The sequence below is a fragment of the Poecilia mexicana genome, unplaced genomic scaffold (genome assembly GCF_051168715.1).
Source record: "Poecilia mexicana isolate PSO_F unplaced genomic scaffold, ASM5116871v1 scaffold_19, whole genome shotgun sequence".
In the NCBI taxonomy this organism is placed as follows: domain Eukaryota; kingdom Metazoa; phylum Chordata; class Actinopteri; order Cyprinodontiformes; family Poeciliidae; genus Poecilia; species Poecilia mexicana.
In genome coordinates this window covers 2337807-2362850 of record NW_028263388.1, presented here as the reverse complement: position 1 = coordinate 2362850, position 25044 = coordinate 2337807, and the positions used below count along the sequence as shown (strand labels likewise).

Here is a 25044-nt window from a genome sequence, read left to right as displayed (position 1 = left end):
TATAAGTTAGTTTTGTCTTATTTTAAGTGTAGTAAGATATTTGCACTAGAAACTAGACTAAACATTCATGGTAATATGCAGTGTAGTTAAATAACCACAGCATGAGGTAAAGCGTCTCAAACTGAGGAGAGACGGTTACCTGAATTTAAAACCTCTGATTGCCACGAAGAGAAACCCTAAATATACCACACCTAATCTGCTTAGGGGGCTTGTGGTAGGAGTTAGCCTTTGTCCTGGTGGAAAACACACACACACACACACACACACACACACACACACACACACACACACACACACACACTGACAATGATAAGGAGTCAGAGAGCAGCTTAGCCTGGACAGTGCTGCCTGGTTTCAGACGCGATCTGTCCGGCTGGAAGCATGAACCGCTCCAGCCTCCTGAACCTCAACAGCCTGGGGAAGCTGTGCGGCTCCGGCAACAGCAGCGACATGGTGATCCTGGACCGGGTCAAGAGGAAGAACTCGGTCAGGCGCATGTCCATCATCGAGGACGGGCAGCTGGCCGAGGTCCTCTACCTCATCCCCAAGCAGTGCATGATGGAGCAGCTGCCCTTCATCAACCCGGACGACTACATCGTCTGCGAGAAGCTGGCTGGGATTCCTGCAGAGGTCTCAGGTCAGCAGCAGCTCCTGCTGCACTGCAAAACACGACAAATGAACAAGTCAACTTGGTTTAATGTCTACTGCAAAGATATTTGTGCATTTGAAAAAAAAACAAAACTAACTTACAAATAACGTTTCAGCAAGAAACAGGAGCTTCATATGAGCCATGAGTCCTTAATATCGATGGAAAAGTTCCAGTTCCACTGGCAGATTATTTCACTTAACATGATATTTTCTCAGCTTATAAGTGTAATAATCAGCCAGTGGAACTAGAAATTTTCCATCAATATTAAGGAATTCTTGATTTAAAGAAAGCTCATATGATTTGCTGAAAAGTTACTTGTAAGTTTTGTCTTATTTAAGTGAACTAAGAAATTTGAACTAGAACAAGACCAAAATATTTGGTAACATTTTGTGATTCTGTTAGAAATAAGACAAACCTAACTCACAAGTAACTTTTCAACAAGATATGGGAGCTTCTTTTAAGTAAATAATTCCTGAATACTAATGAAAAAAGGTCTTGTTCCACTCAGATTATTTCACTTATAATGAAATAAAAAAATGGGGAAAATGCCTTTCTTTTAGTGAAATAGTTTTCCAGAGGGAGTAGAATAAACAAACATTCAGCCAGTTTCTGACTATAAGTCAAAGTCTTTTGGTTTCTGCAAATCGAGCCGTTTCAAAAACCTTCCGAATGTAACGTCACAGATCAGCAGGCACTGCGCCGTTACCTAGCAACCCCAGCAGAATTCCGCCCGTTACCTAGCAACCCCACCAGAATTCTGCCCGTTACCTAGCAACCCCAGCAGAATTCCGCCCGTTACCTAGCAACCCAATCTGAGCTCCAGCACATTTTGTAAGCTGCTTTTACTGCTGAACTAAAGAAACTTTTAATGAATATTCTCATTTATTGAAGTTGAAGTGTCATAATCAGTCAGACCTTTATGAAATGAAGGAAGGTCATTTCTCCCAGCCGATGAGCCGCCAGACTTCCTCCCTTTCCATCACAGATGAGGTCATGGATCAGATAGACAACAGAATTTAACACACACACACACACCGTGTGTGTTTTCAGACCGCCCCCTCTCCTCTGGCAGCAGCAGTTCGTTGGTTTAGTCTCCTCGCTCTGGGAACAATCAGCAGTCATGAAACAGAAAGGTAAACTCTCCCAACTTCTCTCTGCAAATGCAAACTTTATGATTTATATTTGAATTAATTAGGTTTATTTGCACTTTATTTATATCTACAGTTTTTAAACTGCAGCAGGGTAGATGTTAGGACAAGGATCAGCAAAATTTACAAGCTAAACAAAATAAGATTAGAGGCTCAAAAGCTACATTAGCAAAACAAAATGGCTTGTTTTCATAACACCAGGACATTTATTTAGATTTTGAAATCAAAGAAAAGAGATTCTGTATTTGTTTTTAAATTCTTTTTAAGATAAATCCAGTCAAAAATGCATAAAAACATCAAGAGAAAAACTTTAATTTTTATTCACTTTACATCAAAATGTTTCTTATTTCTTTAGTATTTTGGGTGAAAGTTGAGAAATCAAACAAATGCAAAATTTTACATTCTCTGTTCATTTTTCTTTTAATTTGCTTCATACGTCAGAGGAAAAAATCAGGTTGTCTTGGTTTGTAGACTTCTTGTTTTTTGTCAGGAAGTTGAATGAAAATGTTTTGTTTTGTGGATTCTTGGAACAAAATGAAACGATTCAATCTAGTTTTAAAACTTCCTTGAGATTCTTCAACCTCAGAAATGCTAGAAAACTAACTTCCAGTGATGAGAACGGCGCCAAGTAGGTAAAAGTGCAAGGACAGCAGAAGTTATTGTGATGTTAGAGCCGTCTCTGACTGCAGCGTTGTACTTTTTATGATTATGGAACATGAGGACACATGTTCCATAAACACTGTTCAATCTGAGTGAAATTATTATTGATGGGTCAGTTTAACACGTCTCCTAACCAAAGCCGGTATTTGTATTTTAACATAAACTCACAATAGTTTGTGTTTGAAAAGAAGAAGGTTGTTTTTGTCAATAAAACATAAACTGAGAGTTTTTCCCTCCTGATAGTCCGGTAGACTCATTTCTTACATTTCCTGCTGTGGTTCTCTTTCACACTACGCTGTCAAATGATCCAAACTAATTGAAAAAGTTGTTCCCTTCCTCGCCTGTGGGGGCGCTGCAACAAGAACCACAGAAGGAAACAACATTAAAACCTCTGAAGACACTGAGCGTAACGTCTTTCTTCACAAAATGTAAACAAAAATGGAGCCGTCAGATTTTAGTGGTTGCAGGATTTCTATTAGTCATTTCTCCCTGCTAGCGCCAGGTTATCATGTTTCCTTGGTTGTATTTACCCAGAATGCCCTGAGTAAATACACTTCCTGCTTTTGGAGCAGTCTCCAGTTCGCTTGGCATTCACATACGCATTTAAACTGCACCAGTCGCTTCAACCAAAGAGAGACTGAGATTTGTAGGCAGACCAGAGTTCGGTTTTTGGCCCAATTAGCATTTACATCTCCACAACTGAACGGGACAAATGCACAGATGGTTCACTCACCTCGGCATGCTGGATGCTTAAAGCTGACAGTGAAATTGACAGCTGTCAATTACTAATCACTAATTTTTGATGTTTTTCTAGTAAAAATGCACTTCTTTTTTATCTGTTTCTATAAGTGTTCAAATCTTAGCTGTCATTTGTAGTTTTACACATTTTACATAACATTTCTGCTGCTATTTGCACATATCTGTTATTTATACAGGCTTTGTTTTTCATATTATCTTTTAATACACACCCACATTATATATATTGTTAAAAAATATCCTATTCAGTTGTCCATTCCTTAGATCAAGGTATTTCTAATAAATGCACATTGTTTTATGTTAGAATTTTATCCTTATTATGCAATATATTCTCTTTACTTTTATTTTTTAGATACTTTTTTATCTGTGTGAATTTACATCTCAGTGTTCCCCTTTACGTGGCATTACGGAGTGTGTCTATCATAAAATCCCATTAAAATCCACTGGAGGCCTGAAGACGTAAAAAACTGGAGGAAGTGTGAATACTTGAGCTCGAATATTAATAGAACAAAGTGAAAAGAAGAAATCCGCCCTCACTCCAGCTTTATCTTCGGCTTTTTATAGCTGTAGATAACAGGCTGAGCGATTAGCCGCCCCCTCTCCGGTTTCTCTCCATTTGCCGTCTTTCTAAATTGAACATTTGTTAATACCCGACACCAGATCCGCTTCTTCACGGAGCGACGAAGAAAGAGATGTTTGAATGATATAAAGTCTATAACTCACAATCTAAAGTCAAAATTATCATAATAAGTTCACAGTTTTACAGTAAAAGGTGAGAAACTGCTGTTTAATCACAGGATCCATCCTCTAGAAAGCATTAGAGCGGTTTAGGTGGGATTCTTGTTGCCATGCCAACAAGCCGGTCATTGTTGCTAGGCAGACCATCGTTTCAAAGGTCAGAAAATTTCAATTTTTGAAACTCAGAAATTTCCAAGTTTTGTCTTGAAAAATTCTGAGATTAATCTCAGAAATCCTGATTTTTCTGCAAATCTTTGACTTCTGAAACTCAGAAATTTCCTTAATTTTTTTCTTGAAAATTCTGAGACTTATCTCAAAACGTCTGAGTTTTTTCTCACAAATTTTCAACTTCTGCAGCTCACAAATATTCTTGTTTTTTCTTGAAAAATTTAAAATTTCCTTTTTTTCAGCAAATTATTGATTTTTGGACCTAAGAAATTTCCCTGTTTTTTTTCTGGAAAATTTCTGAGATTAATCTCAAAATTAGAAATCTACAACAGCTCTGATATGGTGACATGAATATAAATGAGTAAATGTAACTAATGATGGATTACCAATGAAAGCTTCCTGCACTTTCTGTTTAACTTAGAAAGTAGAGTTTAACCTAAAGAATTTATTTCTTTAGGTTAAAGAAATAATAATAATAAATAAATGTCTGGTCAGACATTTATTTAACAGGAGTAGGTTTGAGGTTTTCTAATTTAAGTCAATTCAGTTTATATGTGTATAGCTCCAAACAGTTCAAGTTTAACTGTTTATAGAAATATATATATATATATATATATATATATATATATATATATATATATATATATATATATATATATATATATATATATATATATATATATATATATATATATATATATATATATATATATATATATATATATATATATATACCTATCTCTTAATGTTGGCTAATTTAGGGACCAAGAAGAAAACAAATATATATAGTAAAGCTTTATTTCTTTTTTTAATTTCTTCCTATTTTTCATTTTCACCAGAGACTCCACTCTATGTGGATGATATCTGGATTTAGCCGCAGTAAATTTAAAACTCTGGATTGGATGAGTCGTAAAATAAGGCTTAAAACCTCTTTCTGTCGGTTAGTTTAGTTTATAAATAAATACATTTCCATTTGGATTTTCTCCCAATCACAGAGTTTGGATCATAATGAAACATTTTCTGCTTACTTCTGCAGACCTTTTGCTCTTGTAACCTGGCTGAACGCGACGCCGCAACTGCGGCCTGAATTCACTAAGAGTTAAGAAGGGCGACGCGCGTCCTTCAGTTGATGGGATTTATCAGAGTAAAAACAAAGCCTTGAGGTCATTAAAGTTCCTCTGATCCCAGAGTTAGAGATCTGATGAAGCTCAGAGGAAAAACACAACAACAACCTTTGTTATTATTCTCAAATAAAAGAGGATTAGACCAGTTTAATACCAAAAACCCATTTAGGATGAACTCTTAGGTTTAAAGGCAGATGTCAGGTAGTTTTCTGTCCAATTAAATGTTTGTTTTTTTATAACTACTAGATAAATTGAATTAAACAGAGTCTTAAGTAAATAATACACATAAAGAAATGTCTGATTTAACTAAATAGAAAAATCATCAAATGGATCCGATCAATAAAACTTACCAGCATGGAGACATCTTCATGTCTTCAGAGAAAATATTTTCTTCACCGATGCTTATTTGGTCGCCAGAAAGATGTTCCCAAAATAAAATGAACTCAAAAACAATTTAATTTGCACTTTAAATTGAGATGTTTTTCTTTTTGTTTTATTCTGACACATTTCTGATGACCTCTGATCAAATCTGATCGAATGTTTAGTGAAAACGTTTTGGTAATATAACACCACTGCAAAAATAATAATTCAACTTTTTAGTTTTTATTTACTATGAATATTCACAAATGACGTGAAAATGTGCAGATTTCCCACTACAATACTTCAGATCATCAAAAACATTTTTGACAAGAAAGATAACCTGAATTAGTTTATAAAAAGATAGTTTTCAATCAGCAATAACATTTATTATTGACAGAAACTACAACTCAACCTGGTCTTATGTAAAAATAAACTAACTACAACAGCAGTCAAACACGGTGGTGGTGGTGTGATGATCAGGGTCAGTGTTTGTTAGTAAAGTCTCATTTGAAAAGTAGAGACAGAAAAATCTAAACAGAAGAAAAATGTGACACACCGGATGAAATGTGACAGTTTTTACATGAATCAGCCTCGTCACTGTTTCTTCCGCCCCGCAGTGCTGCACGCCCTGGACGGCTGCCAGCCAGGTCTTCCGGCAGGAAAACAGCAAATCCAGTGCTTCAGATGTGGAGCGCTGTGCAAAGGAGAGGCGCTGCGAGTGCAGAGCAGCTACTTCCACCTGAAGTGTTTCACATGCAAGGGTGAGTCAGAAAACATCTGCAAAATCACAAATTTCCTCACCTTTGCACCAAATACCTGCGTCTATTTCAGTCCTGGATGCTTCTGTTGTGTTAGGTAACGCTCACATGCTCCAGTTCAGCTCAACAATGTGTTATTCCCATATGAAGTTTAAAAATATTGTCAGCAAATAAATCAGAGTGAAGTATAAACAGTTCATACATTCACATTTTGAATGGTTTTGTACTTAAGTGCTTAAAATAAACATTTAGTCGTTTTTTGGCAATAAGATCATGTTATTGGTGTCTGGAAAACAAGCCGTTTCAAAAACCTTCCAAATGTAACGACACAAATCAGCAGGCGCTGCCGTTACCTAGCAACCCCAGCAGAATTCCACCCGTTACCTAGCAACCCCAGCAGAATTCCGCCTGTTACCTAGCAACCCCAGCAGAATTCCGCATGTTACCTAGCAACCCCAGTACAGCTTCAGCATATTTGGTCAGCTGGTGTTAATAAACCTTTTATTAATATACAGTATGCGTTGAACAATGGCTGCTGGAAAAGACAAGTGTTAAGTTGTTGACTTACCATCCAGAAACCACTTGCTGCGTTCTTATTGGTTGTGCAGGAGGCCTCACTTCTGCTTTTTAAAGATGTACAGTTGTATTATTGCACATCTGTTTGCAGCCATTTTCATGTGTGAGTGTAAACGTCGAGTTGGGGGTCGGGGCCAGCAGCAGCTCCACTACTAAAACACAAAATGATATTGATGAAAAAGTTATAGTTCCACTGGCTTTTCCAATGACATATTGGAAAAGTTATAAGTTAACTTATAACCTGTTTCACTTTTTATTAGTGAAATAATCTGCCAGTGAAAATAGAACATATTAAGGAATTATTGACTCAAAATAAACTCCTATATTTGCTGGAAAGTTCCTTGTAAATTAGTTTTATGAAGAAATGTACTGAGCTGTTTGCACTATAAGGAGCTTAAAATATACAGAACTGATCAGATTGAAATCTCATTATCTAAGAGTAACTAGACGTGGTGAACATGTTTTGTGTAGACCATAGACCTATCCTGACCTGTTCATGGAAGCACCTTTAACATTTATTTTACACTTAGACAAAGATCTAATGTAACCCAGCCTTTATTCTATTTTTTTAACAAACTAATGGATCTTTAAGCCTCGTGAATCTGAATTTATTCCAGTCATCTGGAATGGGTTGTTGTGAGATCCTCCTGGGTTTGCAGTCAGCAGAGTTACCCGGCTTCATAGCGGACATATTTCCCGCAGCGAGCCTTTGTCCTGACTAATCAGTCCTGACAAGCTGCTCATGTTGTTGCCGACTCTCTGCTGTTTACGGCCTGGAGAAAACAAAGACACTTTCAGCAGGAGAAAAACTCTGAATTTGTAGAAACGTGGATTTAAATGTTTAGAATCAGATGAGTGTCACATATCAGGTTAATCGGGAGTTTCAGTTCTTGTTGTATGTTTTTGTAAGTTAATATGTTGGTAATGTTTACAAAGTATTTTTGGTGTAGTTTCTAGTGCAAATATCTTAATACAGATGAAATAAGACAAAATTAACTTTTTAACCAAGATTTATGAGCTTGTTTTAAGTAAATTAAGCATCAATGTTGATGACATAGTTTTAGTTTCGCTTCCATATTTTTCATTTATAACATGAGAATAATGTCTTATAAGTGAAATAATCTGCCAGTGGAACTAGAACTTTGTTGCTAAATAACAGGCTGGGTTTAGCTGGGGTTGCTAGGTAACAGGCTGGGCTTAGCTGGGGTTGCTAGGTAACAGGCTGGGTTTAGCTGGGGTTGCTAAATAACAGGCTGGGCTTAGCTGGGGTTGCTAGGTAACAGGCTGGGTTTAGCTGGGGTTGCTAAATAACAGGCTGGGTTTAGCTGGGGTTGCTAAATAACAGGCTGGGTTTAGCTGGGGTTGCTAAGTAACAGGCTGGGTTTAGCTGGGGTTGCTAAATAACAGGCTGGGTTTAGCTGGGGTTGCTAGGTAACAGGCTGGGTTTAGCTGGGGTTGCTAAATAACAGGCTGGGTTTAGCTGGGGTTGCTAGGTAACAGGCTGGGCTTAGCTGGGGTTGCTAGGTAACAGGCTGGGCTTAGCTGGGGTTGCTAAGTAACAGGCTGGGCTTAGCTGGGGTTGCTAGGTAACAGGCTGGGCTTAGCTGGGGTTGCTAGGTAACAGGCTGGGCTTAGCTGGGGTTGCTAGGTAACGGAGCCAGTGGAAGTAGAACTTTTTCATCAGTACTGAGGAATTACTTACTTAAAACAAGCTCCTAAGTTTTGACTAAACGTTCTTGTAAGTTAGATTTGTCTTATGTCAAGTGTACTAAGATATTTGCACTGGAAACTGGATCATAATCACTTGATAAGATTTTGTGTTTTGCAGTGAATCTGCAGAATATATCCAGGGATCAGCAGCAACACTAGATAGTTCTAGAATAAATAAATATTTTAATACATTTGAAATAAGACAAACTGACTTACAAGTAAGATATAAGAGCTTGCTTTAAATAAATAATCCTTGTTCCACTGGCAGATTGTTTCATTTATAGTGAGACATTTTTCTCATATTATTAGTGAAATAATTTTAAGTGGAACTTTTTAATCACTTATAAGAAATTACAGACTTAAAACAAGCTCCTATGTCTTGCTGAAGGTAGTTTTGTCTTATTTCAAGTGAACTAGAATATTTACATTAAAAAATAGACCAAAATACTCTGTAAGGTTATAATAAATAAACAGTCATAGTGAAGAAAGTGATTTAAATCCTACAGTTTTTCTCTGAGTGAGTCTCAGCGGACCAGAATAGAGCGGCGTAAATCTGTTTCTGGCATCCCGGTGCATTCTGAAGGACAGAGTATCAAATGTCTCCAAACAAGTGCAGAGGAAAGGACGTCAGTGGCAGCTGCCACTTAGCTGACAGAGACAAAGATTTACATGCATGACCCGATCAGCAACGTTTCAGAAAGTCTGGTCAGACAGATTCATCTTTTTCATTAGACTGGCAATAACTTACAGCCCATCTTTAGACTGTTTCAGGTGTGATTACATAAGCTCTGGTTACATTCAGCTGTTCGTATGGAGTCCAAAATGTGACAACAGTCTAATAAAAGACGATACTTCAGACTGTGAAACCTTAGCTTCCATCTGAGCATTTCTCTGAGAAATTAGACAGTGTTCCCTTTACTTAACTGTAGAGTCATCCATCACTTTCAAGTACAATAACCTGGCTTTAACTATGATGTTTGCAAAGTTACACAATAAAAAATTAACAGCCATATTTTGGTTTGTTTAGTGTGTCATAGAAGGATAAAAAAATAGTGTTAATTTTTCAATTATGTTTTCACCGTATCATTCACCTTGTAGTTCCAAATTAAATATTTGGCTATGAAGCTAAATATTTAGCTTTCAAACTAAGCATTTAATTTCAAATTAAATATTTACTTTCCAAGCTAAATAGTTAACTTGGACCTAAATATTTAGCTTGCTTTCAAAATATTTAGCTAGTAAGATAAATATTTAGCTTGTTAGCTACTAGCTAAGTACCTGCTAAATTCTTAGTTTGCAAGCTAACTAAATAGGTTATCTAAATATTTTTCCACCAAGCTAAATGCATAGCTTACTAGCTAAGCTAAGTATTTGAACAAGATGAATCCAAATACATTAACCAGTATAGACTTGCTAACTAGCTAAATATTTAGCTGGATGGCTAAATATTTAGCTTCATAGCAAAATATTTGGCCACCAAGATAAATATTTAGCTCCTAGCCAGCTAAATATTATTTATCTTGCTATCTAGCTAGCTACGTATTTAGGTAGCTAAATATTTAGCTTGCTTGCTAAATATTTAGGTTGCTAGTTAAATATTTAGTTAGCAATAATTTAGTTGGTCTCAACTAACCCTTAAAAAAGTCTAGTTGAGACCGACGGACCAGATTTTGGTAAAAAAGACAGAGAAAACAATAAATCGTGCAAATGGGAATTATTATTTATTATTAATATTATTGTTTTAATTTATCATGCAATTAATTGATTTTTTTTGCTAATGATAAATACTAAACAATACGATGTCCAGCAGCTGATGCAGATTTTTTAAAATGCCTGCCTTTCCCCCAGTGTGCGGCTGTGATCTGGCTCTGAGCGGCTTCTTTATGAGGAACGGCGACTGCCTCTGCCCGGTGGACTTCCAGCGCCTCCACGGCACGCCGTGCACCAACTGTGGCGAATTCGTGGAGGGGGAAGTGGTCACCGTCCTGGGGAAGTCCTACCACCCGGCCTGCTTTGTGTGCACCATGTGCAAGTAATTAAACACAATAATCTGCCAGCTTCAGGTTGAGGGAGGGACGGTTTGGTCTTATCTCTGTTTGTTTTCTCTGCGTCTCAGGCAGCCCTTCCCTGCAGGTGACTTCGTCACCTTCAGGGGAAAAAAATGTCTCTGTCAGCGCTGCACTGAACCTGCGTCACCGTCTAATCACATCCGACATCCCAACAGTAAGTGGTTATACCTTCACTCTCATATAAAATATAATAAATCATGAGGTTTGATCCTCTAAACCTCCTGGGGTGTTAAAGATTGCGGCCCTTTAAAGGATTTCAGGCTGCCAATAAGATCAGATCACCGTCTAATAACAGCCAAACTGAACTGAATTAATTTTTAAAGATTCTCTAATTTGTGTTTTCTTAAATTAACATTGAAGTGTATCAATAAGCTACTTTCCGTTAAGTAAATTTATACAGAAGCAAAACAATTAGAGCCACTAGAACAGTGGTCATCAGGGCCCTCGGGGCAGTCACCCCCAACCTGGAGCAGTGGCTCAAACAGATCCCAGGAACAACATCAGACATATCAGTCCAGAAATGTGCAGTTCTAGGCACAGCCAAGATACTGGAGGAGAACCTCAAGCTCCCAGGCCTCTGGTAGAGGACCCGAGCTCAGAGGATGAAAGAGAGACCACCCGCGGAGGGTGAGAGGGGAATTTTATTTTTAGTTATATCAGTATAAACCATGAAGTTCATTCCCGGACGTTGTTTAATTTCCCTTTGGGATTAATAAAGTATTTTTGAATGTGAGTATGTTTGTGTTTTTGTCCATCAGATTGTTCTGGTTGCGGCAGAGACATTAAGAACGGCCAGGCTCTGTTGGCGCTGGGAGCTCAGTGGCACCTCGGCTGCTTCAAATGTAAAACCTGCAGGAGGATCCTGAGTGGGGAGTACATCAATAAGTAAGTACACCCCCTTCCATTCATGCTTTCCTGTAGGTTTGCCTTATTTAGCTAGCTTTAATAAACCAAAGATATTTTCTAAAATCTGAACCAACCAGAAAGTGTGTGCTCTCATGTGTCAGGGATGGCTTCCCGTACTGCGAGAGGGACTACCAGGCTCAGTTTGGGGTCAAATGTGAAGCGTGTCAGAGGTTCATAACAGGAAAACTACTTGAGGTGAGAAAGGTCATGTTGTTTGTTTTTAGCAACATTTCTTTTTTGTCCGTTTTTTTAACCCTATTTGGATCTCAGCTGCTTCTGAAAACAGATCCGATGCTTTAAAACCTCCCAGTTGTTTTTTTTCTGAGAATAAATTTATGTTTTTTTGGTGTCTGGAACATGAGCCTTTTCAAAAACTTCCCGAATGTTAAGAGACGTTAGACTGGCAATGCGCCGTTTCCTAGCAACCCCACCCAAGCCCAGCCCGTTACCTAGCAACCCCAGCCAAGCCCAGCCCGTTACCTAGCAACCCCAGCCAAGCCCAGCCCGTTACCTAGCAACCCCAGCCAAGCCCAGCCCGTTACCTAGCAACCCCAGCCAAGCCCAGCCCGTTACCTAGCAACCCCAGCCAAGCCCAGCCCGTTACCTAGCAACCCCAGCCAAGCCCAGCCCGTTACCTAGCAACCCCAGCCAAGCCCAGCCCGTTACCTAGCAACCCCAGCCAAGCCCAGCCCGTTACCTAGGAATTCTGAAAGGGACTCAAAATAGGCAAAACTGACCCTAAAATCTCATTATTTAAGAATAATTTTAAGCAAAAATGTAATGAATATGTTTTCTATAGACAACAGGTCCTAACCTGCTCAAAGAAGCATAATAGGTCAGAGTTTTTTTTAACACAGATGATAATAAATGGAACATTGAACAATATGATTGATACAGTCTGATCCGCCTGTTTCCTGTTTGTAGGCTGGAGAACGACATTATCACCCCGGCTGTGCAAAATGCAGCCGATGTGGCAAAATGTTCACAGAAGGAGAGGAAATGTACGTTCAGGGTGAGTACGGCTGATTCAGTCTGATGAGGTTGTTACTCTGAGTAGAAAAAAAATAAAATCTAACATAACAGATCTGATTTTAATCAATTTCCCACCTTCATTTATTTTCTGAAGAATAAATTATAAATGACAGAAAATATTTTTAAACAGTGGTTTTGTACAGTATTATGCTACAATTTTTCAAAATTGTCTCATTACCAGGATATAGTCAGACATTCCTGAGTTTGAAAAGTTTAAAATTAGCTTGAAAAAGAACTTTTAGATTAATCTCAGAAAATTTCTAGAAAAAACTAAGAAATTTCTGAGTCTAAAACGTAAAAATATTTACTAAAAAAACAGAAATTTTGAGATTTAAAAAAAATCTAAAAAAAAAAAAAAAAAAACATGGACATTTCTGACTTTTAAAACTCTGAACATTCTTGGTTTTGAGAGACATTATGCCAGAAATAACTGTTTTTTCTGTCTAAAATGTCTCTAACACACCATCGTTTCGCCAAGATGCTCAGCATTCCTCATTTTAAGTTTTTATTTTTCATGATTTTATTTTCTCGTAAAATTACGACTTTGTTCTCCTAATATTACGACTTATTCTGGTAATATTAAAACTTAATTCTTTTATTATTTCCAGTGTTTTCATGTACAGCTGTATTCTTGTAATATTCTGACTTTATTCAAATAATAATAAAAAAAAGAAATCATAGCCTAACCCTAAAATGTTGTGGTAAAGTTGAGATAAATAGACTGTCAAACAAGATGGCCGCCATGAACTATGGAAAACCAAGGAGTTAAAAAGTCCAAATTTTCCAAAAATTAAATCTTCATAAATTTCACTGAATCAATAAAACTGATTTATTGCCCAGCCCTGGCTCTTGGTTGTGGAACGTTTCTGGTTTTTTAAGCTAACTGTCGACATTTTCACAGGTTCAACAATCTGGCATCCAAACTGCAAAGACAGCAGCAGAGCAGAGGAGAGCTGCAGGGTGAGCTCCTTCAGAAATGTAAAGATTCAGAACCAGAATCTCTCTTTAGTTTTACCAGCTGTGTCGTTTCTCTCAAGCTTCACGCTCTTTAACGTAGCGTTAGCTTCACAACATCACATGTTCACATTTCCTTTCCAGGTCAGCAGACCAAAGACTCCATGTCTTGATTTCTTTTTCCCTCCACGTGAACTGAAGGTCATTATTGTTTGTAGTTTGTTTTTCTGCACTGCTGGAGGTCAGCGCCAAACCAAGCATGAAAAACATCCAGCAACTCTAAACATTTTGTCATGCAACAGCCAGTAATTAATTCCTAATGAGTTTCATTAAGAATTAATGAAAACGGCTCTGAAAAACGTTTTTGCCCTCATGGAAATATAAAAGTTTAGAAACTTCTGAGATTAATCTAAAAATTTCTGTTTTTTGTAGCAAAGGCAGAAATATTCTCTTCCTTTTTTCTAATACGCCATCATACCAATCTGTTGGTTTGACAGATTAAAAACAATAAATGTTTTTGCTCATTCAGGAGCACAGAAAGGTTTTTGAATTGAAAATATTGCTTATTTTGTCACTATTTGGTTTTCAAATAGAATATCATTAATTCATTCCAGACTAATTAACTGGATGAACTGATGGCCACATCAAATCCAAATAAAGTTTATAATTGCAGCATGACAAAATGTTGGATAAAACTTTGAAACTTAGCTGGAGTAAGGTAGGTTATTACTTAAAATTGAATAAAAATACTAATTTTTTGGCATATTAGAGAATTTTTCACTCCTTTACTGATTTTGGTGCATGATTTGCTGTTTTTTTTTTTTCAGATTTTTGTGTTTCGTGCAGATTTTCCTAAATTCACAGCAGCATCCCAGTTTGCTCTCACATCCACAGCAAAAATAAGTTTGTAATAAAAGTAGAGCTCAAACAATTAGATTATCATGAAATGTTTTAATATTTTCTGTCTCATTTCATAAATGCAGCTCGTGTCAGACGTCAGATGTGTGCACTCTGTTTACCCAGCTGTTTTTGACATTAAATTAAAGAGTTTTGTTGTCTGGACATTGAGCCGTTTCAAAAAACTCCAGAATGCAACGTCACAAATCAGCAGGCACTGCAGCGTTGCCTAGTAACCCCAGCAGAGCTCCATGGCATTTGGTCAGCTGGTTTTCCCGCTGTATGCTCTGTACAATGGCTGCTGAAAAAGATAAAGTGTTTAGTTGTTGACTTACCAATCAGAAACCACTTACTGCATTCTTGTTGGTTGTGCAGCAGGCTCCACTTCTGCTTTTCAAGGCTGTAAGGTTGTACTGACATTCCTCCCTCAATGCACCGAGTCGTTGAATCGTTGCTGCTTGCCTCCCTAACCTGAGGAACATTCAGACTGTTGGTTGTTCTCCAGCCCAACAGATCGTCATCTGAAAGCTCCTGCTCTCGACCCGGATCCTGCACTCCCAGCAGCCCCGGCAGAACCATCTGTGTAAGTTCTGACTCTGCTCCGTTTACAGAATCTTCTCTTACACTGCAAAAACACAAAATCCTACCAAGTACTATGGGTCTAGTTTCTAGTGTGAATATCTTGGTGCACTTGAAATAAGACAAAACCAACTTATAAGTAACTTTTTAGTACAATATAGGAGCTTGTTTTCAGGAAATAATTCCTTAATATTTTTTTTAAATAAAGCACTAGAATTAATAAGACATTTTTCTCATCTTGTAAGTGAATAATCTGCCAGTGGAACTAGAAATGGGTTGCTAGGCGATGGCCTGGGCTTAGCTGGGGTTGCTAGGTAACAGCACCAGTGGAACTAAAACATTTTCACCAATATTAAGGAATTATTGACTCTCAACAAAAACAAGCTCCTATAGCTTCTTGAAAAGTTACTTATATGTCAGTTTGATCTTATTTTAAGTGAAATAAGATATTTGCGGTGGAAACTAGACCTAAATCTATGGTAATGTTCATTTTTTTGCAGTGTTCTCCATGTTTTGCACCTTGTTTCAGTTAAACACTTTCATTCATACAGGGCAGTCACCTGGATGAGGCGATTATGAAAGATGTTTAGTTTTAGGACATTTTGTGGAAGCTGAGTCATTTTCTTCATACTTAGATTTTCTAAAGATTTCTGAACCTTGACTGATCGGAAGTAGCTTTCATTGTTTTGAGAAAATGTGATTTTGGTTTACATTTTCTCCATTAGAGTGAGTCAGCCTCTTATTAGGCTGAGCTGCTTAATGAAATGGTGCTTTGGTGTGTTTTCCTGCATTTCGCCTTTCACTGTGGCTTTTTAAAAGAAAAACACTTTAATTCCCATCAAAGCACCATGCGTACCAAAAGCCTTGATCTGAACAGAAACAGGAGGAAGAGCTGTTAGACTCAGGCTATGAAGTGCCAACGGCAGGGGAGTCATGGTGCTGAGGGATTAAAGCTTGATTCCTCCCTGCTGAGACGTAAACCTGTCAGTTTCCCTTCAGCCTAACCTCCACTGTCTCTGTATGTGTCTGTGAATGTCTCCGCTCCTTCTTCCAGGCAAAAGTAGATAATGAGATTATTGATTACCGAGACTTAGCAGCAATTCCCAGAGTCAAGGCTATATATGATATAGAGCATCCAGACATGATTTCCTATAAACCTGTGAACTCCTGCGCTCTGGATGCCGGAGGAGACGCTGCAACCGGACGAAGCCTGACCGAGGTAACGCCTTCAGACACAGATCTGTGTTGTAACTGTTCCACACTTCACACATCACAGCTTAAACTGGATTTTATGTGACGAATCTTCACAAAGCAGAGCATAACTCTAAAGGGAAAACACAGATATTCATGGTTTTTTACAATAACAAATTGAACTGCAGGTATTTTTTTCTAGTTTTTATTGTAAATATCTGAGTAGAAATAAGACAAAACTAACTTACAAGTAACTTTTCAGCAACACATAAGAGCTGATTTAGAGTCAATAATTTATTGATATTGATGAAAAAGTTCTACTTCTACTGACACCGTTACCTAGCAACTGCGGCCAAGCCCAGCCTGTTACCTAGCAACCGCGGCCAAGCCCAGGCTGTTAACTAGCAACCGTGGCCAAGCCCAGCCTGTTACCTAGCAACCGTGGCCAAGCCCAGCCTGTTACCCAGCAACCGTGGCCAAGCCCAGCCTGTTAGCTAGCAACCGCGGCCAAGCCCAGCCTGTTACCTAGCAACCGTGGCCAAGCCCAGCCTGTTACCTAGCAACCGCGGCCAAGCCCAGCCTGTTACCTAGCAAGCGTGGCCAAGCCCAGCCTGTTACCTAGCAACCGCGGCCAAGCCCAGCCTGTTACCTAGCAACCGTGGCCAAGCCCAGCCTGTTACCTAGCAACCGTGGCCAAGCCCAGCCTGTTACCTTGCAACCGCGGCCAAGCCCAGCCTGTTACCTAGCAACCGCGGCCAAGCCCAGCCTGTTACCTAGCAAGCGTGGCCAAGCCCAGCCTGTTACCTAGCAACCGTGGCCAAGCCCAGCCTGTTACCTAGCAACTGCGGCCAAGCCCAGCCTGTTACCTAGCAACCGTGGCCAAGCCCAGCCTGTTACCTAGCAACCGTGGCCAAGCCCAGCCTGTTACCTAGCAAGCGTGGCCAAGCTCAGCCTGTTACCTAGCAACCGCGGCCAAGCCCAGCCTGTTACCTAGCAACCGTGGCCAAGCCCAGCCTGTTACCTAGCAACCGCGGCCAAGCCCAGCCTGTTACCTAGCAGCCGTGGCCAAGCCCAGCCTGTTACCTAGCAACCGTGGCCAAGCCCAGCCTGTTACCTAGCAACCGCGGCCAAGCCCAGCCTGTTACCTAGCAACCGCGGCCAAGCCCAGCCTGTTACCTAGCAAGCGTGGCCAAGCCCAGCCTGTTACCTAGCAACCGTGGCCAAGCCAAGCCTGTTACCTAGCAACCGTGGCCAAGCCAAGCCTGTTACCTAGCAACCGTGGCCAAGCCAAGCCTGTTACCTAGCAACCCAGTTCTAGTTCCACTGGCAGATTATTTCACTAATAACATTATAAGTAATAATCTGCCAGTGGAAGTAGAACTTTTACATAATATTAATAAATTTGGGACTTAATAATTTGAAAAGTAAAAAATTTGTGACTTTTGAAACTGAAAAGTTTTTTTCTAGAAAATTTCTAAGATTGATCTCAAAATTAAATTTCTTTCTAGCAAACTTTAAGCTTTTCATAATCAGAGATTTCCAAGTATTTTCTAGAAAATTTCTCAAGATTAATCTCACAACTTCCGAGTTTTTGGTGGAAATTTACTCCTCCTTTTATTCCTGTCTGCAGTGGCCTTAGGCTATCATGTTGGTGATGAAACAAAAAAATTAAAAAATTCACACATATTGTATTCAGAGCCTCCTCAATGAAGTGCTATGTTTTAGCATAGCACTTTAGCGTCAGCAGAACTAGCGGTTGTTTGTGTGTTAGCGTTACCGCTGCTAACTTTTTTCCTCATTGGCATAACTCCTACTGCAGCTTTAACATTTGCAATAAAGACATATCCTAAACTTTTAGCTTTAGATTTAATGCTAAACTATCTGAGAACAATCTGAGTGACAGTTTTCTGGTTCCTTCTTGTACAGGAAGTTAAGTTTCTGTAACTGCATTGATTTTTCCTCTTTTTTCTGCTTCAGTCACCAGGAAACGTGTCTGAAACCACAGAGGTAAAAACCACCTTCTCTCCTCATGCAGGTTAAAACCCAACCAGTCGCTCATCTCCATCTTTTCCATCCATTTTTTAAAGGAGAACTTTGAAACGAGACCCTGTGTGCCAAAATCTTCAAGTGACGGTCCGTTTGGAGGTCAAACCATGTGGTGTCGACACAGCTACAGTCCGGCTCTGTCCAGATCACCGCAGCATTTCCACCGACCAGGTGAAAAACAAACAGAAATAATTACAGAAAATTACAGTGTTCATTCTTTACTCTCCTTCTCTATGTTTTTCCACTTTTCCATCACTTCCTGTATCATTTTACCTCCTTAAAGTTACAGGGTTCTCCCTTTTTACCACCTGTGGAAAAAAATGAAACCTGCCCTGCTTCTCCTTTAATCACACATTGCTTTCTAAAACTCATCTGCTCATTTTCTTTTCCTTCCTTTCAGAAAAGAAATATTTGGGAGGAATTTTATGATAGATAAACACAAAGTTGAGCACGATGTGAAGCTTAAGGAAAATAATACATCTCTGTTTTTCACATGGAGTTACAGTTGAAAGAAAACCAAGACAGAGGTGTCCAAAATGTGGCCCAACATTATAAATTAGAAACTTTAAAAATACTTTTTATTAAATTTAATGGTGTGTTGTGACATTCTAATCTTAAATGTTGTGTTTTCATTGGTTGAAATCAGAAAATCGTCATATCTAACAGAAATAAAGGCTTGAAGACATTAATCTGTGGGTAATTTATTTATATAACAAATGAACTCATCAATAATATTCTAATTTATTGAATATGACTGCAACAAAGAAGAAAAATATTATTTTCCGGTGAAACAGAGCCACCTAGTGGTCAGACTCCAGACCTGATCTAGATTACTGAAAACAAAACTGGTTTAATTTCAGATTTTGATGCGTTTTATCTGTTTCTGAGCATTTTATTGAACATTTTCTATTACAATAAATATCCCAAGGTTTATCTAAGCATTCCTAAGGTTGTGTTTGTTTTTATCCTGTTTGGTATCAATAAGAACAATCAATCAGCAGGAGTCACTGACTGAAGTATTTTCTTTTTAATATTTGTCAAACACTAAGCAGCAGAAACTCAAACAGAAAACCAAGAACATTGAAGCAGCGATTCTGATTGAAACATCCAGAGAAACAAGCGTCCTGCTAACAGTTAGCAGCTAACTGTCTGTCCTCCTTCCAGCAGATGAAAGCTTCGATTTGCACAGGAGGCGTCCAGTTTACAAACAGCCAGGTAGAGCTTTCAGTGACAATTATTAACCTTCAGTCAAGTGACTGTGACCAACATTTTTATAAAACTGTGTTATATGAAATATGTTTTGGCTTTAAGGTTGACCTTAAACTTTAGGAAAAGCTCTGAATTATAAAGAAATTTCACTGAAGCTGAACTGCATGAAGTTTGTAAAGTTACAGTCAAAAATCAAGAGCAATAATAAAGAAAAAAATCAGGGCTAGTTTTTCAAAGTCATATTTTTACTATTTTATTCAATAAAGTTTCAAACTAAACATTTAATTAGCAAATTAAATATTTAGCTTGAAGGTAGATATATAACTCTTTAAATATTTAGCTAGGAAGCTAAATATTTTTGTTAGTAAGCTAAATGCTTAGCTCACTAGCAAAATATGTAGCTTCAACTTAACTAAATATTTTTGTTTGAAGTTAAATATTTACCTCCAAAGTAAAGATTTAGCTAGCAAGCAAAATATTAGCTTGCTAATATTTAGTTAGCAGCTAACTGGTTAACTAACTAAATATTTAGTTTGAAGCTAAATATTTAGCTATCAAGGTAAATATTTATCGTGAGATTAATTAAATATTTAATTTGAAGCTAAATATTTAGCTCCAAAGTAAATAGATAGATAAATAGAAACTTCATTAATCCGTGGAAGATGGGAGTTGTAGTTCCCGTCTCCCACACAGCAGCCGTACATCAGACACTTAAATTAATGTAAAGTTAAATATTTAGTTTGCTAACTAAATATTAGCAAGCTGTTTAGTTTGAATATGTGACATTTGTAAATGAATGAATAACGTGGTGAAACTCCAGTTTCTTTCTTTAAACATTCGGCATAATCCAGATTATTGCTCTTTTTTTTCATGACTCAGGCTGCGAGATTTTTTATTCAGTTGTCAGTGGCAGCTGAATAGAAACTAGACACTAGACTACAAATAGTTGGTATGATTTGGTATACATGAAATAAACATGTTTTAATCAAGAGGACAGTCCAGTTCAACTCTGATTTCCTCAGTAATCTGATCCGTTTCGGGGAATTGAGCCGTAAGTCGTCTCATGAGGAGCTTATCTGTCTGCTGTCTCACTTTCACACAGATCCAGATTCCTGCTCAACCCAAACTGCGTCTCTGCCCGGATTCAGCCACAACTTCCTGAGTTTGGTGAGCAAAACTTGTCCCTGTTCCACCAACAGAAAGGAAAAAATGGCTTTAATTCATCAATCTACTGGATCACAGTGAAACTTTAGAGTTAAATTAACCAGACTGAAAATGATTTATATACTTATAACTACAGAAGGACAATAATAATATGATATTTTCATGTCCTGTAGCTGAGCTGTCAAACTGATTCTCATTGTCAAGATTATGAATCTTCTTAAAGGGACGGTTGACAAATATTTAATCAAATATTAAATAGCTGTCTACATTTGATGAGTACTTATTCAAATTTAATAATATTTAATGTCTCTTCACATCAGTATGATGGAGTATTAGTATTTCCAGGGAAAATGTTTTTAGAAATTAATAGAATTTAAAAATTACAATTAATAATGAGAATAAAGTCATAAAATTGTGAGAATAAACTTACATGAAAATAAAGTGATAACATTACAAGAATAAAACTGCACAAGAATAAAATTGTAAAATGATAAAGTCTCAGTATTTTGACTTTGTTCTTGTAATACTCTGACTTTATTGCCATCGTGTTTTCAACTTTATTCTTGTTATTTTAAAATGAGAAAACTGTTAAAATTAGAAATGTAATTTCTCATGTTTTCTACTGCTTAAGCCTCGTTTTCCGCCTGGTTACCGCCTCACCAGCACTGACAGATTCAGTAAGTATGCAGGTTTTATCTCTTCCACATCTTTGCTCATAATTTTACCAACTTTTTTAGATGCTAATTTTAAACCGGCGATGTTTTCTTCTTCTTCTCCTCTCCTTTCAGGCTTGAAGGTGCGTGAGAGCGACTCGTCCTGGTCGTCCTTTTATCACCGCCTCTCTTCACTGTGTCCAACGGCTCTGTGGCGGAAAATTAGCTACACTGCAAAAACAACACAATACCGAGAATTTTTGGACTAATGCAAATATTTTACTACATGTGAAATAAGACAAAACTAACTTAAAAGTAACTTTTCAGTAAAATATTGGAGCTTGATTTAAGTTAATTCCTTAATATTGAAGAAAAACTTCTAGTTCCACTGACGGATTATTTCACTTATAACACTGGAAAAATGTTACAAGTGAAATAATCTGCCTGTGGAACTAGAACTTGGTTGCTAGGTGACGGGCTGAGCTTGGCTATGGTTGCTCGGTAACCACGCCAGTGGAACTAGAATGTTTTCATCAGTATGAAGGAATTATTTACTTAAAACCAGCTCCTATATGTAGCTGAAAAGTTTGTTTTGTCTTATTTCAAGTGTAATAAGATATTTGCACCAGAAAAGAGACAAATTTTCTTGGTAAAATTTTGTGTTTTTTCGCTGAATCTGAAGGAAAAAGCAGCTGCACTAAATAAAAAATAAATCGTACAAAGTGTTTTTGTGCAGTTTCTAGTACAAATATCTTAGTCCACTTGATATGAGACAAAACTAACTTACAAAAAACTTTTCAACAAGAAACAGGAGCTTTAAGTAAATAATTCTTTAATATTGGAAAAAAAAATACTAATTCCACTGGTTGATTATTTCACTTGTAACAAAACATTTTTCCCCATATTATAAGTGAAATAATCTGCCAGTGGAACTAATAATTTGTCATTAATATTAAGGAATTATTGCTCCTTTATATTGCTGAAGTTACTCATAAGTTAGTTTTTAGACAGAAATACTTGGTAAGATTTTGTGCTTTTTCAGTGTAAACTTGGATTCTTATCAAGCATAATGCTCATTTTATCAATAATACATCAATGAACTGATGTTCACTGATAACACTGAAAGATAATAGATCATAATCAAAAGAGGAAGCCATAAACATTATTAGAAACGAATCAGTAATAATAACTCAGCAGTTATTAACCTCCCAGTAATCTATCCGCTCTGCTTACCTGCTGATTCATCGCACCATGACTTCCTGCTCTCTGCACGTCTCATCCTGTAGCTCACCACCGATGATCAGATCCCACTAACCCGAGTGGATAGAGGAGTGTCTATGCCTAATTTATTGGAACCTAAAGCAAGTATTGTTTTATATTTACTCTATTATCTGTTCAGATTCCTCAGTTTGTCGTTGTATTTCTTACATTCTTATCGTCATCTTGCTTGCTATTAACTTCAGTCCTGTTGCTTCTTCAGAAGTCATTGCTGAGATTATCTGCTTTGTCACACAAATCAATGTTCAGATATGAGTGAATCTGGCCTTTAAAAGCATCTTCTACCTCTGTTTGTCCCATCAAGGTCTATCCATACGAGGTCCTTAAAGTCTCAAATGGAGGCCGAGTGAAACTCCCCAAAGACGTGGACAGAACGAGACTCGAGGTAAAACAACGAGATTGTGGTCAGATCCAAATGCACAGCGGTTGGAGGCTAGAAGGAGTTGTGTTTTTGCAGTGTAGCTGCTGTTCCTTTGGTAAATTCTGCAGATTTTTCAGCTAGCTTTTATTGTAAATATCTTAGTACACTTGAAATAAGATAAAACTAGCTTCCAAGTAGCTTTTCAGCAGGAAATAGGGGCTTGTTGGGTAAAATGTCACATTTTGGGACTGAGTCACACGTCCAACATCAGTGTCTGACCTCACCATTGCTCTCCTTGATTATCAGCATTTAGATCATTTAACAAAAACATTGTGTCTTTCTGTAAAAACATGAGACAGATACTCATCAGTGTGAAGTTTAACAATTATATTTGCAGTTTTTCTTTAGTTTCATTCTCTCCTGCTTCGTTTGTCACAGCGCCACCTATCTCCAGATTCATTCTTTGAAATCTTCGGGATGAAAATCCAGGAATTTGACAAACTTCCGCTTTGGAAGCGCAACGACATGAAGAAGGCGGCAAATCTTTTCTAAATGTTTGTTATTTCTAGACTTTATTTCCTTTTCTTGGTGTTTGATGTTGACATTTGGCTTCACCTTAAGTTAGATTAAACAATTATCTATAAATAGTTAATTCAAAATTAAAGCCTCAGTTAGCAGCTGTAAAGCAGCTGCAAGATAATTTTCATACTTTGATCTCAGAAACTGTTGACGTTCTGATTATTACAACAGGTTTATTAAGAGTTGACAGTTTTTTATAGCTTAATAAATAACTGATTTAGTAAGATTTAATTCAGTGTTTCTATTTCTGGAATTTCTAGTTATGACTGTTGAACTGATGCATATTTTATAATTATCCAAATAAACATTTCTGTCCGTGAGTGTTAGATGTTAGCATGTTAGCTTAGCATGTTTAGATTAATACTGGATCATTTGTAGAGATCAACCTTTTAATTTAGGATAACAAATGGGTAAAAATTGATCCTTTCAGCCTTTGTTATGTTTGTTGACAGTTTTTTTCTGTTTATGGCCTTTGGAAAATGTACATAAAATCTATTATTTTTAATTATTTTAAGTCTTTTTAGTTATTCAGTTTATTTAATTTTAGACTTTATTGAAAAAAATTACAAAATTTCATATGTTCAGCAGAGAAATTATGCACGGATGACTAAGAAATACTTTGTTTTGAGTTGCATTAAAACATGAAAACTCGTCTTTCTTGGACACAGACATGGAAACAGATTTGAGATTGCAGGGAGGAATCGTGTGAATAAATCATCACTGAAATGTTTTAAGTAATATTGTTTGGAGATATTTTTCTTGTCCTGTTTTACCACATATGCATCTTAATATTGCGGCTTCATCACCACTTCAAGCACCAGAAATAAAATCTTCCTTCTTACAAACTGTGTATTTATTGATTTTCAAATGTAAAGCACACATGTTCTAACTTTGGACTGGAGTTTTACTTTGAATATTTGCATCATTTTTAATTTCTTTATTCATTCACTACATAACTTTTCAAAAAATGACATAACACACCACATTAGCTAAAAATAAATAATAATTTCCAGCGGATGCAATTATTTGAAATCTACGACCAACAGATGGCGCCTGCAGCCTAAAATAAAAAGCACACAGTTACTGTATTTCCTAAAGATTTGCTTTCAAACACAAAAGTCCTCTTTATGTATGTAAAATAATAAAAACAAACAAATGCAAATTAAATTATACTGAATACATGTAAACTCCCTGAATATTTAAAACGTTTTCAGTTCCTTACATTTGATAAACAAATGAAACAATCTGGTTTAATAAAAATCCTAAAAGGGCAGATTCCAGGGGTTTAGATAAATACCAAAATGATACAAGCAATAAAAATGATCATTATTGTTTAATTTAAAATCAAATGGTTTGATTTTCTCCAGAAAAAACTGTGAAAATACTTTTGATTATTTGATCATATCAGTTTGTAAAAGTAATATATAAAATGATAATAATAATAACCATTATCATTATTAGATAATTTAAAATCAAATA

At 37.1% G+C, this 25044-nt stretch overlaps 1 protein-coding gene across 1 annotated transcript; it reads left to right on the top strand.

Annotated features, from left to right (window-relative positions):
- The first annotated feature begins 374 nt into the window (after positions 1-374).
- On the top strand, positions 375-24410 carry LOC106929885 (actin-binding LIM protein 1-like). The gene is made up of 19 exons (XM_088016611.1): positions 375-637; positions 6221-6364; positions 10496-10679; positions 10764-10870; positions 11475-11601; positions 11724-11817; positions 12547-12634; positions 13556-13614; positions 13753-13809; positions 15011-15088; positions 16139-16303; positions 18253-18282; positions 18363-18492; positions 20633-20697; positions 21326-21371; positions 21483-21490; positions 22634-22708; positions 22930-23010; positions 23425-24410. The coding sequence occupies exons 1-19, from the start codon at positions 382-384 to the stop codon at positions 23536-23538; spliced, it is 1908 nt and encodes a 635-aa protein (XP_087872737.1). The 5' UTR covers positions 375-381; the 3' UTR covers positions 23539-24410.
- Positions 24411-25044: the final 634 nt, after the last annotated feature.

Excerpts from the sequence above, each read along its gene's own strand:
- LOC106929885 (XM_088016611.1), top strand. The coding sequence starts at position 382 with ATGAACCGCTCCAGCCTCCTGAACCTCAACAGCCTGGGGAAGCTGTGC. Across the intron at positions 6,365-10,495 it reads GAAGTGTTTCACATGCAAGG|TGTGCGGCTGTGATCTGGCT; the intron begins GTGAGTCAGAAA and ends CCTTTCCCCCAG. Across the intron at positions 18,493-20,632 it reads GCAGCATTTCCACCGACCAG|ATCCAGATTCCTGCTCAACC; the intron begins GTGAAAAACAAA and ends ACTTTCACACAG.